The 18,521-nt window shown below is 31.3% G+C and overlaps 3 protein-coding genes across 4 annotated transcripts; 1 reads left to right on the forward strand and 2 right to left on the reverse strand.

Moving 5' to 3' along the window:
- Window positions 1-9,877: 9,877 nt before the first annotated feature.
- On the forward strand, window positions 9,878-11,316 carry LOC139097605 (FERRY endosomal RAB5 effector complex subunit 3). The gene is made up of 2 exons (XM_070649492.1): window positions 9,878-10,019; window positions 10,078-11,316. The coding sequence occupies exons 1-2, from the start codon at window positions 9,878-9,880 to the stop codon at window positions 11,268-11,270; spliced, it is 1,335 nt and encodes a 444-aa protein (XP_070505593.1). The 3' UTR covers window positions 11,271-11,316.
- A 96-nt stretch (window positions 11,317-11,412) lies between these two features.
- Window positions 11,413-16,604, reverse strand: l(2)k05819 (transmembrane protein 94-like protein l(2)k05819). Its single transcript, XM_070649480.1, has 6 exons — window positions 15,049-16,604; window positions 14,840-14,987; window positions 14,008-14,104; window positions 13,690-13,944; window positions 11,808-13,627; window positions 11,413-11,714 (listed from the first exon to the last, which is right to left on the reverse strand). The coding sequence occupies exons 1-6, from the start codon at window positions 16,481-16,483 to the stop codon at window positions 11,486-11,488; spliced, it is 3,984 nt and encodes a 1,327-aa protein (XP_070505581.1). The 5' UTR covers window positions 16,484-16,604; the 3' UTR covers window positions 11,413-11,485.
- Window positions 16,605-16,654: 50 nt separating this feature from the next.
- Window positions 16,655-18,456, reverse strand: LOC139097591 (CCA tRNA nucleotidyltransferase 1, mitochondrial). Of its 2 annotated transcripts, none has more exons than XM_070649478.1 (5): window positions 18,310-18,456; window positions 17,518-18,246; window positions 17,386-17,458; window positions 17,116-17,335; window positions 16,655-17,054 (listed from the first exon to the last, which is right to left on the reverse strand). In XM_070649478.1, exons 1-5 carry the CDS (start codon window positions 18,364-18,366, stop codon window positions 16,721-16,723), a joined length of 1,413 nt encoding a protein of 470 aa, XP_070505579.1. In that variant the 5' UTR covers window positions 18,367-18,456; the 3' UTR covers window positions 16,655-16,720. The 2 variants fall into 2 exon arrangements, with proteins under 2 accessions (XP_070505579.1, XP_070505580.1); XM_070649479.1 differs by having other exon boundaries at window positions 17,518-18,241; window positions 18,310-18,432.
- Window positions 18,457-18,521: the final 65 nt, after the last annotated feature.

Genomic DNA, 18,521 nt, shown 5'->3' on the forward strand with positions numbered 1-18,521 from the left:
ACCAAAGGATTTCTAAATATTTTTGTGTACTCACAGTAAATAAAACTATCGTAGTAAATGTTAAGAAGAACAAAATAATCTCAACCCTTTTTTTCCCACAATAGAAAATATTTTCCCGAGTGAAACAAAAAAACTTGATGTTGCTTCACACTTTAATCATCTTTATCACTTCTGCTTCTATCTTTTAATCTGCATGACAGCTATTCCAAATAATTTTTATCTTCCTCAAACTCCTAATTCATTCATTCATCTTCATTTTTATCGTAAGGTTTAAAAATATTTTTTTCACACAGCTATGAGTGCTGTAAGCAAAAGTTTTTCTTATTTTTCAGAGAAAATAATACAGCTTAAAAAGAAGGGAGAGGAAAAATTTTTATAGCCCTAATGAAGAGCAAACGCGACCTAATTAAACAATATCCTTTTCATGCCTATCATATCTAATCTCTGCAGAAAAGTAAACAAACAACCTTTTTTCGCTCAATGAATTGCCCTTTTTGCAGGTGAGTATAGTAAGTGTAGAAGATATATACATGAATGTATTTGTCGACCTGAGTATAAGATGAGTTACTTGGGAATTGTTATGAAGAGATCAAAATTTGCTTTTCTTTTTCTCCAGTTTCTGAATTCTGAAGAAAATGTGATTAAATTAAAACTTTCTTTTTATTATTTTTGATTTCCAACCTTCTCTAAATGACCATTTCTCATATTCTTCTCGTTTATTCTTCCTCTTCTTTCCTTTGAAATCATCTATTTTACCTTCAAGTTATTGATGCTTTCAAAATAGCTTTTCTAGCTCTTCCTCCTCATCATATATATAAAGCAAAGAAAAGAAAAGAAATAAAAAAAGGTTCAAATAGTAAGAAGCGGCTTTGATGCATGAGAACAAAACATGAAAAGGAAAAGAAAAACTTTACCTGAGGCTAAAATTTTCATTTTCAAAACAAAAGAAGAATAAAGAACTTTTTCTCAAGTAAATAAATAAATAAATAAGAATAAGAATGAAAGGGAATAGAATGGACATGAGATAAAAAGGCATTTGACGTTGAATAGTATAAAAGAAATAATCTAAGAAAACTTAACAAATGAAGCGCTTATAAAGTTTTTAAATGGAATGATGCCAACATTTAAAAGCTAATGTTAATGAGTAGGCATAAGAATTTGCTAGCTTCTTATTTTTGTTTGAAATAATAAAACAACTCTGTACAATTGTTTCTTTATAGCAAGTTAAAAATGTAGAGCAATTTTCAAACAGCTTCTGTTGATTTAAGGAAAATAAAAATCATATAAGATTTAAAAAGGAATGTAAGCTCAAAATTCAAAAGTGCAGTTCAAGAATAAACTTTTGCAATTTTTGGGGCGAAGCTCAGGAGCGAATTCCACGGCGCAGACTTAATGGATTTCAACAGAAGATAGTATGCATGCATAATGACTTATAACACGGTTTTGTACAGACACAATTCCAAAATAAACTGACAATTGAACAAAGGTCTTTGAACAAAAGATGTAAAGAAGACAAGAACTTTTTAATTTCCCATGATAGGTATGGGATGTAGTGATAAAATTTTAAAATGATTTTGAATCGAATTCAATTAAGGAAAAAGTTGAAGGTTGAAAAAGATACAAAAAAAGTACATATTTTTTTTTTCTTAGAATCTTAAAGGTAGACTTTTCACTTTTTGGGTCGTGGGATATTTCCCAATGAGAATGTAAAAAATTTATAAGAAAAAAACAAACTACATGAACAAAATGTTGGGCTAGTAGAAAAACCTCAACGCTATGCTCAAAAACATAAATTCCAGCAATTTATGAGATAACAGCAAGAGTAGAATTGAAAACCAAATTGTAATTCAACCTGCTAGCCTCAAACATTGTAGTTTTAAGCTTTTAACTTTTTTAAGGGATGAGGAGTGAAATGAACTTTCCATCTTTATAAATTTTTAATTTTGTTTTAAAATAAAAAAGTTGTATTTGTGCCGTGAAAGTAAATTGAAAAAGTTAAGTGGAAAGTTTTTAACTGGAGTCAACAGAAATTTCATGTCACATTCAATATTTTAACCATTTGTTTATTTATTTATACATATATGCGATTATAAAACAAAAATAGCATGATTTGAAATATTTTGTAAATAAATTTAAAATGAAAACATGAAAAAGGTTTTGATTGATGCTTGTTTCAATTCACACCACTGCTTTTGAGGGAAATTATATGCATGAATTGAACGAAATCGTTTTGTCATTTATCATCCATATTCACTTTGGTTTCATTTACCCATGAGAGAGATACATGTCGAAGATATAAGGGGAATTTGTCGTTACGAGAAGGCGTAAAAGTGGAAAACAATTTTTTTATTTTATTTTATTTGCCGATACAAGAAAAAACATAAAAACTCACTTTTCCTCTTATTGCTTCCAAAGAAAACACAACAAAAAATAAACCGCAGATGTGAATTTGATCGCACACAAATTTAATACAGATAAGATTTGGTTACAGCAAAATTTCATTAAATTCTCCCTTCATTTTCAACTTTTAACACTTCATTTTGATTTAAATATAGGGTGTACATCTGCACACTGTTAGAGCGACATAGTTCAGATTTTATAAAGCTTTATAACCTTTGATTGCAGTAAGATATCTCGTAATAACAATGGTTTTTAACCTATCTTGGTTTATTCTTTTTATGAAGTTAGAATGGTTTTTATTTAATGGTAAAAAGTATATGGTTAGCCTATTCATGCATCTCGTATATCAGCTTATCTTACATAAATTTACATGACAAGTCAATTTGAATCGGTAGATTTATTTTAAATGAAATATCTCAAAAGCACTTTAATTTTAAATTCATGAACGCACAAAATTCCTTTTTCAATTTCTAGGTAACGACTAATCAATAAATATCCTAATCAAGCTTGAAGTCAAAGAATTTTCTAGGTATCATCCATTTTGACCTTAAGAAACTCCTTAATGCACCACTGCATCTTAATTCCGAAAAAAAAAACATCTCATGAGTTAAGTGAAAAAAAATTCTATTCTTCAATTCTTATCGTACCTAAAAATAATGTTACAAATCTAAAATGAAGTCAAAGTTAATAGAAAGAAGAAAATCCAATTTATTTCAAAAACCTTCCAATGAACTAGAATGTCAACAAATCATTTTGAAATGTTGTGGCAACAACAAGGACAAGTATTGAAGTAAATCTGTGGTTATTATAAAAAAATATCCATTGCGTGTGGCTTGAGGGTTAAAAGTATTAGGATACGATAAGACAAGAAAAATCAATTGCTTACATTTTCTGCATTTTGAAATTAGAGCATACCATGATGTGCCATAAAATGTAACACTTTATATTCATTAAATATTTATGGGAATTTCTCTTAAAGACACGAAGATGAAAGAGCTTTACACTCAAGCCTGTGTATGTTTATACATACGAAATAGTTGGAAAGAAGAAGGAAAGATTTTTATATCCACAAGGCTTCCCGCTTTAATGCACAAATTGCCCTTCAACATAAATTCCTCTTTTTTTTTCATCCTCCTTGCGAATGGCAGCAAATGGTCAAAAATTGGTCCAAATAGCAAAGGGAAGAAAAAAATATATTTTTTCAACCGAACAATCGGTTGTATGTGGTAAACCTAAAAATTCACCAGCAATACTTTAATGTATGTCTTCCCTCTTTATTCCCCCACAAAATAGAAAACTTAGTGATAGTGAAATAGTAAAATAAAATAAAAAAAAAAAGACAGTAGAAAAAGTCAAACCCGAATGACATGATAAAAATGACCTTTTTCAGCAAAAGGGAAAGACAAGACAATTGAAAGAAATCTTCTCAAGTATAATATAAAATTGTATATGTACGTATGTGAGCACACAAATATATGTAACATAAAAAAGGAAGCAAATGTTGCTGGTGATATTAAAATGAATGTATAATTTCCACTAAGGACATAATTTTAACACCACATACAGACATAAATATTTGAATGTGAAAAGATATCTATTTGGGCAGTATGTTGTGACATTTTAGATGGAAATTGTCAAAGAACGGCTCAGTTCCATTTTTATTGGCTCCAAGGCCTTCTTCATTGAAATCTTTTTTAATAAGGAAGGAAGGAGAAGCACAAGAAAGACATTAACACAAGGAATATATAAGAATAACGTCACACACGACTCTATTCAAAGACTATTTATACTATTTATCAAATATGTATTAGGAATAGGATAATAAAATAAAGTAACACGAAGGTCAAGAAAGACCATTATTTGTAGGACGTGTGTATCTGATATAAGAGTTATTTCACATAATCATTGGCAAATAAGAAGAACATTTCACATGAACAGAAGAAAAAAAATAAGTCTTTTATTCGAACATGCTATCACAGTGGGAGAATCATTGGACATGTAAAAAATTTGCCTTTTTATAAAAGCACAGAAAAAAAAATGTTTGCACAAGATTTATTGTCGGTTAATTTGGGAATTTCTGTTTTTATGGAAAAGAAATTTAGGAAGATTAATGATTATGGAAAATTATTAACGTCAAATTTGAAAATATTTAACTCATGAATGAGTTCCAAGAAGCTTAAAAACTCACATTCTTCATGGTATTATTAAAAAATATTGAAAAAGGATTCATAATTCAAGGGTCATTCTTATTATGTGTTCACAATGTTGTACGTAATCCTAAGTTATATTGAGAAGAACTTAAATGTAATTTAATAAGGAGCACACGTAACATCATCAGGTTTCAATACTCCTTACTCTTAGTTATGATGTGTTAAAGTGTTTATTTTTTACTTCATACATATGTGTGTATAAGAGCTTCCAGGAATATAAAGTTTTTCTTTATCGGGTGTGCATAATGACATCAGATGTGCTATGTAATTTTGGGTATACTGAACTCGATATGAATATATTTTTCTTAGAACAATAATTGACATATGCCATAAAAATGAATGATGATATATAATCTACATATATTAGCTTATTGATGTTTTGTTGAAATACCTCCTGGAAGGAACACGATTAGAAATGATCGAAAATTAAATACCAAGTCGACTTGACCCTGGTCCCATCTCAGATTCGATGAAAACCGGCCTCAGGCCAGATTCAAGTCAGCTTGGATTCGGTTTTTTGGAAATTTCTGTGCCGTGTGATTTTCGACACAATAGACCGAAGTAACTGATTTAAATACTCTAATTTTTTTGTAAAATGCCACACGAATAAGAGGGAACTAGTTCGTTCTTAAAAGTTAATCATCATTTATGAACAACTTTTGACATAATCATAGAATGTTTAATCTGTTTTAAAATAAGATTAATATTAAGTAGTTCATGATTTACTTTAAAATGAAGCCTTGTAAGTGCTTAGATGATTTTCCAGGAAAATTTTTAAGCTGATTTTATGATTTTGGTTTTTTGTGTGTTAGTTTTAAAACTACAGCTTTAAACTTTAAAACTTTTCTACTTCTACGAAAACATTAATAAGCTAAATTAGATTGAAAATAGTTGATATGAAGAGATTAATGCTCAAATGAATGCCTTAAACCAAAAATTAAACGAGCTTTCTTAAATTTCATTCATGGAAAAACTTTACATGTTGTCTTTATTAAGACGAATCATGAAAAGAGCTGTAGAAAAGACTATTATGTAATGGAAATTAATTTTCGTCACAGGAATTTGAAACTATGTATCAAGTATCATTATAATGTGTTTGTATACATAAAAAATTGCTCATTCAATGCAGTAGAATAAAGTTTAGAAATGAAGACAAACAAGAAAGTTTCTTCCGCATCGCTTTCACTTAGAAGTTGAAAAGAATTTCTTTTTGTTTCCATACTGAGTAAAAAAATAACATATTTAACACTTTGTCGCTGAAATGCTGTGTGAAATTTTTCTTCCATTCATCATACTTTACATACATGGAGAGGACTTAAAGTTTTACTTTTTGCGATTGCTTCCAACTACAACTCTCTTCATGCAATGAAAATTTATGCGACAGAATAGTTTAGACGATGGAAAAACTTTTTCTCACGGGAATCATTCTACATATATGCATACATGAGTATGAAAAGTTTTTATTCGATACTTTATTACAGTAGCAAAACATATAAGTATAAACAATCTCCTCTACTTAATGTATGCTATGCTGTACTATTATGCAACTCGATGAGCATGTGACTGTAAACAACAAACTATTAATTTTTAGTTTTAAACAAGTGTGCACTTTAATCTTTTTGTGAGTAATTATTTCACGTCAGGAAAAATAATTGGGAATAAAAACTTAAAAATTTAATACCTGACATATATAGAAAAATTGGAATCATACCTAACAGAAAATACGTATGCTTTAACTAATATTAAATCCCTGTGTCGTGTACATACATATTTTCAATATTTTACCTACAGTTTTATTCTGATTCTCATCAGCTCCAGTCTTTTCATGTTAATTATCTCCTTTTTTATGTTATCATTGGAAAATTTCTATGGCAACAACAAAACTCTATATTTTGATTGATTATACGAGCGCTGAATTTTAATTTTACGTCCTCGAAAATGTAGCAAATTTGCTTTTGTGTAGATCCTTGTGATAGGATTATAATGATGATAATGAAAACAAAAAGCAATATGCCTTTGATATGTATCTATTGTGTATACACTTAATGATACAACGTTATGCACAAGCTTTATTCAAAGAGATAATACAATAAAAACTTTACATTATTGCTATAGAATCATGTAAATAATTATAATAATCCTTTGCAAAATCTCTATGGAATAATATTGTATAAAGATATATTCATGCTCAATATTGCTTCTACTAGATAAACATCACTATAAGGATTTCTATAGAAAAAATTAAGTTCTCGTGTTAATTGTTATCTGATATTAATTAGCAAGTTTTTTCTGACTCATTTCGCAATCATGTTATTCACAATTTCATTCTTCTACAATATATAGACTTGTTAACTTCCATAAGCTTTAATTTTTGGAGTGGGAATTGCAAATTTAATTTTCACTTTAAACAATTTAAAGATGCTCATTTGTTAGGAATCTTGCTTCTTTTAAGTTTTCTAGAGAAATAGTACTCCTCTCCACAACATAGCTCGAGTGCGACTCGAACCCACGCCCTCTCAATTACACGTCAAGTGTTCTTACCTACTGAGCTTCCGGGGGTAGGAGGAGAGCATGGCACAAAGCACACTTAAACTTTCTTCTCTATCCAGTGCTCATTATATACTATCATTGGTACTTATTATTTAAATAGCATTCTCTAACAGGTAAAGAGACCTCTGTTATGAACCGCAGAGGTGATTCTATATCATGAATTAAGCTGTTTGTCTGTTAGGGGTTGTTGGCGAAATTTTTGAGAATTTCATTTTATGCGTTACAAGGCAGTGGTGCGATTTCTTCCTTTCTCGTTCAAAATATATTAATCCCCTCCTTTGTATGCAATAAAAGAAATGTTACAAAATCGTACAACCCCCTTCTTCCTCTAAAAAGCCACCATAATGAATGAATGATTCCTAAAAGAGGTTTCTTTTAATATAATACATTCAATACTGTAATTTCCACACATCCCTTAATTAATTTATTTCACAGGTCATAAAATAATCAATAAGTGTCTAGAATGAAGAATGAATTATACATATATTAAGATAGCAATAAAACTAAACAAATTTCCATATCAGATAAGAGTCTTTTAAATAATATGTATTTATTAAGAATTTTATTTACGGAAGGAAATGAAATTCTCATGATAAAAGATAATATTAATTATGAAAAGTGATCATGATTGCTTCAAATCACGATATTCCCATCGCGGATGAGACATGAGGCTCAAATAAAGACAAAACAATTCCCATACTAACATGTACACAATCCAAATGATAAGTTAAGTATACGATTGTAGAATAAATTTCCAAGAGAGTCATGAAACAGAAAATCATTTGTTATTCATAAGCATATTTGATTCATTTCTCTTCATAATATATCTGTTGTCGTCTCAGTCTGAAATGTGATTTTAGAATTCTAAACTTTTTGTACCAAGGACATGTATTGAGTTCATGAGTGAATTAGAGTATAAACATTATCTTTTTATGTCTTTTTCTTCCACGAAATGCATGCATATTTCGGGTCATTCAGGTATATCGTAACGTTTAGGAGGTGGCGAAAGAAGAGTAGGAGCAAAGTGGGAATGAGAAATACATCAATTTATAGTCTATGTTATTTATAGAAATAGAATCGGAAAAAAAATAATTTAATGGAAATTTAGATCCTAGAAAGTCATAAAGTAGGAATTTGTATCAAATATTTAGATGCTCCCCAAAATCTCAATCATAAAAGCAATTGAAAGATACAGTACCCAGCAGCACAAAATATTTACTAGAGCACCGCTACGTCGTCATATCAAAATAGCGTGGAGGTGTCCTGAAGGCACAATCACGCCTATTTTTGGTTGGATGATGAAAAATAGAACTTGTCGCAGCGTGCCGCTCAGATTTTTGGAATTGCTTTTAGAAATAGCAGGTGGTAGCCAGCGATAGAATCGGGTTCATATGCAATTTAAGGAGGTCTAGAATTAAAATTGATCCGTACAACCAACGAACTAAGCTCGTAAGAATCTTTTTTGGTATTACTTAATATTAGAACAGCCCCATTGTCCTCTTCTTATTGTCCTGTTTCAAGAAAATAAAATAAAATAGTCGAAGGAGATAAGAACACGTTTCGAGGTAAAAAAGCTTAGAGTTTTAAACGTTAAATCATCACCATTAACCTCCCGCTAGTCGACACGAAATAGATAGTATTCTTAAGGCGATGGTTAGAAGGCGAATAAAAATGAAAAATAATTGTTTTTGTTGGAATTTAGTATACATTAACTATTCTAGCCATAAGAGAGTCAAACAGAGTTCAGTGATGTAAATTTTTCGCGCGATGTGATATCGTCATCATCATATTACACACCACTATGCGTCGACATAGAATTGAAATTTATTTTCCCTTCCTTCATGCCGTTTATATTGCGATAAAATACAATTTCCATTGTTATAGTAGGCACAAGGAAGTGGATGGAATGTGGGGAAGTAAGGAAGGAGAAATGTTGTTTGACGAGGCAATTCAATAATTTTCAATTTATAAAATCCCTAATCGAAACGCTGTTGATCGAGTAAAGTCTTTTTTTTTTGCCGAGATTTTAATGTAGTGATAAGAGTATTCCAATATTTTTTTGTGTACCATGTTACATCTTTATTGTCAATGTAAATTTAATTTAAATTTTATAGTTGAAATTTATTGACTAATAATTCAATGCATAGAGATTTATAGACGTGAAATTTGCGACAAAAATGTTGTCCATATTCTCAAATTTATTCTATATTAGTGTAGTTTGTAACTGCCGTTTTGGACTTTTATTAACTTTAATGTTAGTCTATTGTCACAATTAGCACTGTTAATTGCTAAATTTTATTGATAATTTGCAAAGTTTAGTTTGTAATCAAATTACTGAACAGAATAATGTTCAGTAAGGATAAAGAATGCTATGAAAGTCTCGCGAAACGTTTCACATGTCACTCGTGTGACGTGCATTTAAATCTCTAAGAAACATAAAAAGTTAACTGAAATGAGAAATTTGAAAATCTATTCACAAAACACCTCAACAGTTTTGAAAACATTTGTAAAGTTTTGATGAAATGAAAATATTAATTTTATCGGCTAATTAATTGCGAAGTTGCAAAATTAATTATTTACGGATCTAAATTAATGCTGTTAATCTCAATTGTCTATTTTGGATTATTAGCTTACATATTTTTTGAATTATTCAAACGACCATTTGAGATTCAAATTCCAGATTTGTTTTATTTACATTTTTAAAAATATTCGTGAAAATGTTTTGCGAGGAAAATATAGTAATTGAGGAAAAACCAAAGCGAGATTTTGATCAATTAGACAGTGAATTATTAAATAAGTTTAGGAAGAATGAAATAAACGTGGATGAAACCATCAAAAACTTGGAAAAGCTGTATAAAGGTGAGATTTCATTATTTCGCTAATGAAAAATATTAATTAAGCCTTTCTGTTATTACAGACGAAATTCTGGATTGCAGCGATAAGAACTGCCCATCAGATGATCAAATTTTTGCACAATGTTACCATCAATTAGTCCATTCCAGCTCTTTACAAGAGATTCTAGTGAAAGAACAAAAATACGCCCCTGAAATATCAAGTTTAGTGTTGAAGATGGAAAAGGAGCTTTCGTCATTAAATGAAATGCATCAAGAAGTTATGGATACAAAAATTAATTTACTAGACGTTGAAACAACGCCTGATGATATCAATGATTTATTAAAACAGCAGTATAGTACAGCACATCTAATGAGAAAGCAGTTTGAATCAGAACTAGAGGCTAAAAGAGGACATCAGAAGAATGAATATCGTGAATGGGTTACTTCACAAATGAGTCAAAAGTTTCTCGATTCACCGACCACTGCTATTGGCAACAAATCTTCAATGTTTCCAAATATTCATAAGACTGCTGATCGTCGAGAAGAATCGTTTACTATCCATTTAGGGTCACAATTGAAGTCGACTCATAATATCAGAATATTATCAGCTGACATAACAGATTTATGCAGTCCATTAGTAAATGAAAATAGCGAATCAATGATCAATGGAAATATTCAACTTGGGATTTATTCAAGCTCATTATGTGGAGTCGTTTGTCTAGTTCCTTCAGCTTCAGCTTATCAAGTTATGGCAAATCAGAAAATTATTAGGAATGCAAATCTATCAACAGAATTTCATTTCACTCAAATTGATGAACAATTAGACCAAATTCAGCATGACCTAAAATCAAGTGGCGAAACACGACTAAAACCTGGCGATTTCTTCATTACAAAACATTCCAATTTATCACAATGTCATTTAATTTTCCATCTAGTCTGTGATGATTCGACAAATGAAATGAATTCACGACATCCTTGTATAATGGGCTTACGAAGTATCCTGAAAGTAGCAAATCGTTATGACTGTACTCAACTCACAATTCCTGCTCTCTTGAAAAATGAAATGTCAGAGGAAATGACTTTATCTTGGTGTATGCGTCGAGCTGAACTTGTTCTCAAATGCACCAAAGGTTTTATGATCGAATCATCATCCACGGGAAGCGAGCTAAGTACATTACAATTACTACTTCCAGCCGATATTTCTGAGGAATTATTTTCGTCCATTTCGCAAATGATTCCATCAATCTTTAGAGTCGCCAATACTAAGTTTCTTTAAAAGAATATTTGGCTATTTATTGAATCTCTTTATCTTATTTGCAAGTATGCAAAGCATTTAAATAGATATTATATCCAACAGTATATTATTCATGCATGAATAGAAAGCGTTAATATCATTTAGTTGAAATAAAATAAATTCATAACTTACTACACTTATAGTTTATTCCTGTCAACTAAGTTTAACACATTCAGTACAAATAACATAAAATGACCTTAAAATGGTGAATTCATTCCTAATTTTGTGCCAAAATCTAATCGTGCTCTTCGATGCGCTCGCGACTCCTTCTTTATCTCGTAATATTTGCATAACTCTGCAACACCTCCTATAACAATCACCGATGCAATAAGTACGATTAATGCTGGCCACTTTTCATTCATCTCTTTTAAATTATATTCGTTGAAAACCACTTGACATATAAATAATAAGAAGTGAACTACCAGTCTGTGAAAAATAGAAATAAATTAGCATAAATTGCATTTTAAAGGAACGCATGCAGGACATTGCATTACAGAAGTAAATGTAAATTGTACTCACATAATTAGACTTGTGACCATCCAACATGAATTGCTCATTGGACTTTTTTGCCAAAATGAGTAATCACGATGTACAAATGATGAGGAAATGATAACTAAATGCAAAACGGCACCAAAAAGAATAAATTGACGTGCTAAGGTTGTGTCTTTTAAAAAATCTTCTTCATGCGCCGCTACTAAATCAAAAACAATGTGATCGACAGTGAATAGATAGATGATGATAAGAATGACAATCGATACGATATATTTAGCACCATAACACCACAAAATAAATAGAAATGTATTAAAGTCAACTTTAAACATTGACTTTTTTCCGCATGCACGATTCATGATGTTTGTATCGGATTCAATTCGTACGAGTGATATTGCCAAAGGTGCTACAATAAAGCACATGAGATAAAGCAATAAATCAGGCAGGATAATTGGTGGTAAGCTCATTGCACAGCTTAGCATATTTAGTATTGAAAACATAATTGCTGTGCATGAATAGAACTGTACACAATTCCATAGACCAATTGAAAATTTTCTTGCCAGTTCAATGAGTCCCAAAATTGATATAGGCTCATCACGTCGTACAGAAATGGAGCATGGAAGTGAATTTAACATGCGACTAAGATAAATTGGTGATATTGTCACGCTCTTTTGTATATCGTACCATTTACGAGGTCGATCATTACTTAAATATTTTTGCTTATTGTTATACAAATTCGATTCCGTATATGCTTGTACATTTTGGCAAACTGTTGGATAAAGTGGCTCACAGCCGATTGCACAATTAGCTTGAAGAAAGATTTGGCAATTTGAATTAGCATTAGCAGCCGATCCCATGACTACACAAATCTCTCCATGAGCTTGCATAATCCTTAGCATTTCCTTTGTTGCCTCTGGCAAGCAATCAGTAAATAATGATACAAGTAATGGGACATTATCTACATTTTCTATATGCGGCTCAATATTTTTGATTCCCCTCGGCAATTTTGCACGATTTGAAATGTAAATTGGAATTGGATTACTTTGTTCAGAACTGTCAGTTGTAATACTAATCGATTGATTATGGATATCCTCGTGTGGCAAGCCTTCCATCACGGAATCATGATTTGATATTGAGCTATTTCTAGACGTTTGTTTATTCTCATCTTCAACTTCATTTTGTTGTTGTTGCAGCTCCTTTGGATCTGATATAGCACAAGGAGCTGACGAGGAAAGAATTTTTGTTGATTCAAAATTTGAATGTGGAAGAAGTCGTGAATATTCGTCCGTTATGTCTTTAATTTCTTGTTCTTTTTCAGTGTCTTTTTGTTTTTCATTGAAGTTTTTTGAATGCTTCGGCGAGGGAAGTGAAGTATGCTCATCTGGTTCCAATAGCGATATGTGACAATTCCATCCTGATTCAAGACCCATTTTTTCACTAAATACTCTTGATCTTAATTCATTTTCCTTACTAAAATGCACAAATCGAATGCAAGCTTTCTCGAATCTTTCAATCAGCTGTACAATGTCCGTTTGTGCTTGATATTGCATCGTAACCATTCCAATGAAAATCTGATGTGATTGCATTTCAAAGCATCCTTCAATGTCACTGACTGGCTGTTCTTTAACATCAGAAAATAGCAAGGAGTCGGAACTGATTGAATGTGACATTGAGTGACCCTCAAAATCACAGTTGCTCTTTTCCGAATGCTTTACTCGCTCAAATGACTCTGGAGGAAGTTCTAAATATGCCACATCACATGAGGATATATCGGTTGGTTTTGGACCCGCTAACATTCCTGTAATGCTATGCCGTAGTGGACGATATGAAAATGCTGTACAATATGCAGTCTAATAGAAGTACAAAAGAAGTAATGAGTAATTATCAAGGATCGGTCATCAAACTATCTTACCAATGCATTCCGTTGATAAAAATCTTGAGCTCGTTTACGTTCCTCTTCCTTTAATGGTCGTAAATCCTTTCCACTCCAAAAATCATCACACGAATCCAAAATTATGTCAGCAGTGCCTTGACTTAAAAGTTGAAAGGAACCGCCATGAAGTTCTCTAATGACAACTGATAATGAATGTGGAAATGGGATTTTGATCTTTGTTGCTAGATGCAAGGATTTGGCAAAACGTGTATCGCGTCTGATTACTTCCGGTTGCTGTGAAATTTGTAAGAATTTTCTTAATGTTGAGTGGCTGATAATTTTAAATTAATAGCTTACCAAGTGACGATAGCTCGATATTTGTCCTTCAAAATTAAAAATGTTCTTTGCCTGTGGCAAAAATCCAATCTGTCTTGCTAGTTCACAGAGACAGCGTCTATAGTTAAATATGAAAATATACAATATTAGTTTACGGAAAAATATGAAGTTTAGGGACATCAACCTCCACTTGAAAGTATGAAAGTTGTTGCTTTAAAAAGCTATAAAACAGACAGAAACAGCAAAATTTCTAAAATATTTACAAAAATGAACACACAAAACTAAAAATTTCGCATGCTTTAAAATGCTTTCAAATTTTTAATTTGGCATGAAATACCAAGAAATCCATGAGTGCTTTTTATTCCTTAAACTATGCCAATTTACTATGAGAGAATTTCTCGGCTAATAGACTAATCAAAGAAGTTATAGTTGATGAAAGTTATAATACAAATGAGTTTACTTTACCTATATTCTAGTGATTAATAAGTCTTAAAATTAAGCATTTTTTGAAAGACTAAGCTATCATTTTTTCAAAGCTTTTGCGAAGCCAGAAGCCATGAATTAACATTTAAGACATGAAAATCACTTTCCTGACCCGGATTTTGAGATTAAAATTAGAATCAGGGAATCATATAGATTCTCCTTGCCAAGGGCATATCCATGTACGGTTTCAATATAGAAAACTTTTTAGATACACCCCTGGACTTAATATCCATCACACAGATTCAATTCTTAATTCAAACTCGTAATTACCATCAATGTAGAATACTGTTTCTTGTCAATAGAAAGTCTAGCATTACTATTCATAATTTATTAATTTAAAACCACTACCATTCAAAAAGCTTATACATACCCATGCATAAAGCTTGCACATAAATCATACCGATTCGTTACTGGAACTAAATTTTTATCAATCATTGATGCTGCCGCGATGTGACTGCAGAATTTGGAGTACGCATATTGTGTTTTATCGCAGCATGTGTTGACCAAAATAGCTAGACCTTAAATTTCAATTCAGTATGTTAAAGCATGAATATTTGTCGATTTTGATTGATTCCATACCTAACGGTTTTAGTGAGCTTAAATGATTCTTCCATTCATGATCATCAAATTCCAATTTAAAGGGACTGTTTTGATCATTTGTGACATCCAAAACTTCAGCGATTGTTCCTTGTTCATTTTGATCCGTCGATTCCGAACTCAAGCTTGAATCACTCGAATCTCTCGAGTTTCCTTCGACATTTGCGTCTCGTAGAAAAAATACTTTTTCAGGTGTTGGATTCGGCCATGACAAAAGTCCTTTCTTATCCACACAACAAAATGCAGATACGGATCCCAATACTTGAATTATGTTAGTTGATCTGCTTAACAAGTCACAACTTCCACTAAGAATTCTCAAATAATTGAAAAATACTTGTTTCCGAGGTATAATCGGCATATCCAAATCAGATGTTGGTGTATCCATCATTTCTGGTGAACTTTTAGTTTTCTCAATTTGCATGAGTGGTTGAGGTATTGAGAGCAATGTCTGTAGTCTTGCTGATCCCCAATGATGCAAATTAATCCATAATAAAGGAAATATTAATGGCGACAGACTAAAAAGTGATGAGACGCAATTCAAAATTCCAATATTGGTCCAATTTGTATGCATGATTTTTCCTTTGAAGAAGTAACTGTCGAAAGCTCTCAGAATGATTGTGGCAATGACAAGAATGAGGACCATAATAAATACATATTTTTGTAAGTAAATATTAATCAATATATGCTGCTGATGATTGTGAAATGTTGGTGGACGATCCAAAAAATGTTCTAATGAATATTCTAAATTATCAATAAATGGTGTGTGCTCAACGATACACATTAAATCCGGTAAAGGTTGAACTGCAATCGGTTTTGTTGGTGCACCTCCAAAATTTGAACTGTGTCCATATGTCTCGCCTAGTTTAAATGTTCTTGGTTTTGAATTATTCGTTATCTCACGGACATTTGCAGGAGAAACTTGACCTACTCGAAGGACAATAACATCGCCTTCAACAAGTAATGCAGTCGGTAAATTTCTTAGCTCATGATCCCGATAACACCAACTCAGACTTATACAAGGAGATAATGGAGAGCATAATGAGGGATAATTGATGCTTTTCCAGTCTTTTGAAAGGTTTATTGACAATTCTATTTCGTCTAGTAATTCTTGTGTCTTTCTTAGCATTTCTGTGGATTTCAGTTTCTCCTCTCGATAAACAAAAATTATGTTAAAAATAAGTAACGATAGAACGAGCACTGCCGTAAAATAATAAGTTGTTATAAAAAGTCCGGCGATCACTAAAAGTGAAATGAAAATTGAATAATTGGATAGAATTTTATGATTTTGATCCTTTTTAAGTTTTTTCCTCTTTTGATTTTCATATTCTGCATCTACGACTTTCTTAATGTCTTCATGTAACTTTTTAAGAGCATCTTGCGTACTCAAACCAACTGTTGCATTTGTCTCAATATTCATTTTGTACACTTTACTGTCTATGCAACATAAAATAAATAAAATTTTAAAGAATTTTCACTTTCGATTTATGTTTATTATGAAAAATTACTAACACACTTATAATTGCACGTTGCTTGATTATCAGCTGTTCTATGTTGCACGTAATATTTACATCATCCAGGGTTCAACACGTTTAGTTTAGTATGTTCAAAAAATTTATTATCTCCGTTATTTTATACATGATTCTCATAAGAAACTTTAAGTTCTAGCTTTTTTTACCTGCTTGCCATCAACAATATTTAATTCATTTAAAATTTTAGGTAATTCAATTAAAAGTTCATCAGATGTTGATTTGAATTCATTCTTAGCCCAAATTTCTTTTAATCTGCAGAATATTACTCCCATTATTTTGCCTGATGGACATCCATGCTTTTTTAATGTTGCGCCATCGATTGGAAATCGTGGTATTTCCCATTCCTTTAGTTTTTCATAGAGATCCTTTTTGCACAAAAATTTCAAAAACTCTTCAACATATTCTTTTACGTCCTTCGGCTTGCCTACAAATGTCTGCATACACATTTGCTGGAAGGTCCTGTAAATAAATTCGATATGTAATCTGAAATATCTTAAATCTATAATAATCTCATAGTTACAATAATTTATCGAAGTCTTGATCACTTTCTTTAGATTTCATAATGAAGTACATCAAGTCTCTCTCATATGCCGACAACTTTAATCTTTCATGTACTTTAAATGCATCTTCTGGTGTATATAAAAGTGCAGATATTAAAGTAATTGAATTGTATTCGACATTTGGTATTTTATTCTCCTTTAGTCGTTTAAACTCTTCAATGTTTGGATTTTCTGGTAAACCTGAATAAGTGTCAAATGAGAAGTAGTTGGTCAAAACGTAAAAAACTTACCAATAAATTTAGATATTCCACAATCTACCATCTTAAGCATCAACTCTTCTGCATATTTTCCTTGCAATGTTTTCTGAAAATAAACTTTACATGTAATGTCAAGTAAATAACGAATAAAGCAAAAGCTTGTACCTTAACTTCCACCCAAATTCGTTCACCGCTTATGTTTTGCAGGCCATCTACATTATTGGCGATAATTTCAATCGTTTTCTCATCGTGTTTATCAGGATCATCAGCAATACGTCCATAAAATCGGAAATATCTAAGAATTCGTAAAAAGTCCTCTTTAATTCGCTTATCAGCATTGCCAACAAAACGGACTTTTCGCTCTAAAAGATCTTCATATCCATAGAAGTAATCAAAAATGGATCCATCAAATCCTAGAAACATTGAATTGATAGTTAAATCTCTTCTGTTAGCATCAAGCAACCAGTCTTTAGTGAATTCAACTTCTGCATGTCTACCGTCAGTAGCAATATCAACTCTCAATGTTGTACATTCAAAATTCTCTTGATTGTTTATTCTTGCAGTTATAGTTCCATGCTTTTCACCATTCATATTTATCATCCTGATATTTTCAGCATCAAACATTTTCTTCATCTCTTCAGGAGTTGCCACTGTTGCAAAATCTAAATCAGTTGGTTTCTTTCCCATAACAAGATCCCGTACAGCACCGCCTGCAATTCTCACTTCATAATTGTACTTGGAGAATATTTCAATCAAATATTTTAATTCAGGCGTAAAAATAGATCGGAAGAGATCATTATCCATTTTTTTCACCACTGGATTTTCTCTATATTTGACGTCTGGATCCATTTTTCTCACTGATGTATTAGAACTTAATAATCTTGCAAAACTTTTCTGAAATTGACATGTTTTGATCAAAATTTTTATTATTTTGAAATATTGTAAATTTATACTTACAAGATATGATTTATTAACTATTCTATGCTGTTTAAAAATATACCTTGTTATTAACATGCTTTCATTGTGAAATAAGCTTAATTAAATGCATTAATACCGGAGAATTAGAACTAGATTTTTTTGTTTTTATTTGTGTCGGTAAATGAAATCACGACGATCCAGAAAAACTACTCACGAAAACATCATTGATAAGGAATGTTCATATCAAAAAA

This window comes from Chironomus tepperi, unplaced genomic scaffold, assembly GCF_022539635.2.
Source record: "Chironomus tepperi strain 1889 unplaced genomic scaffold, CSIRO-AGI_Ctep_v1 contig_425, whole genome shotgun sequence".
Lineage (NCBI taxonomy): Eukaryota > Metazoa > Arthropoda > Insecta > Diptera > Chironomidae > Chironomus > Chironomus tepperi.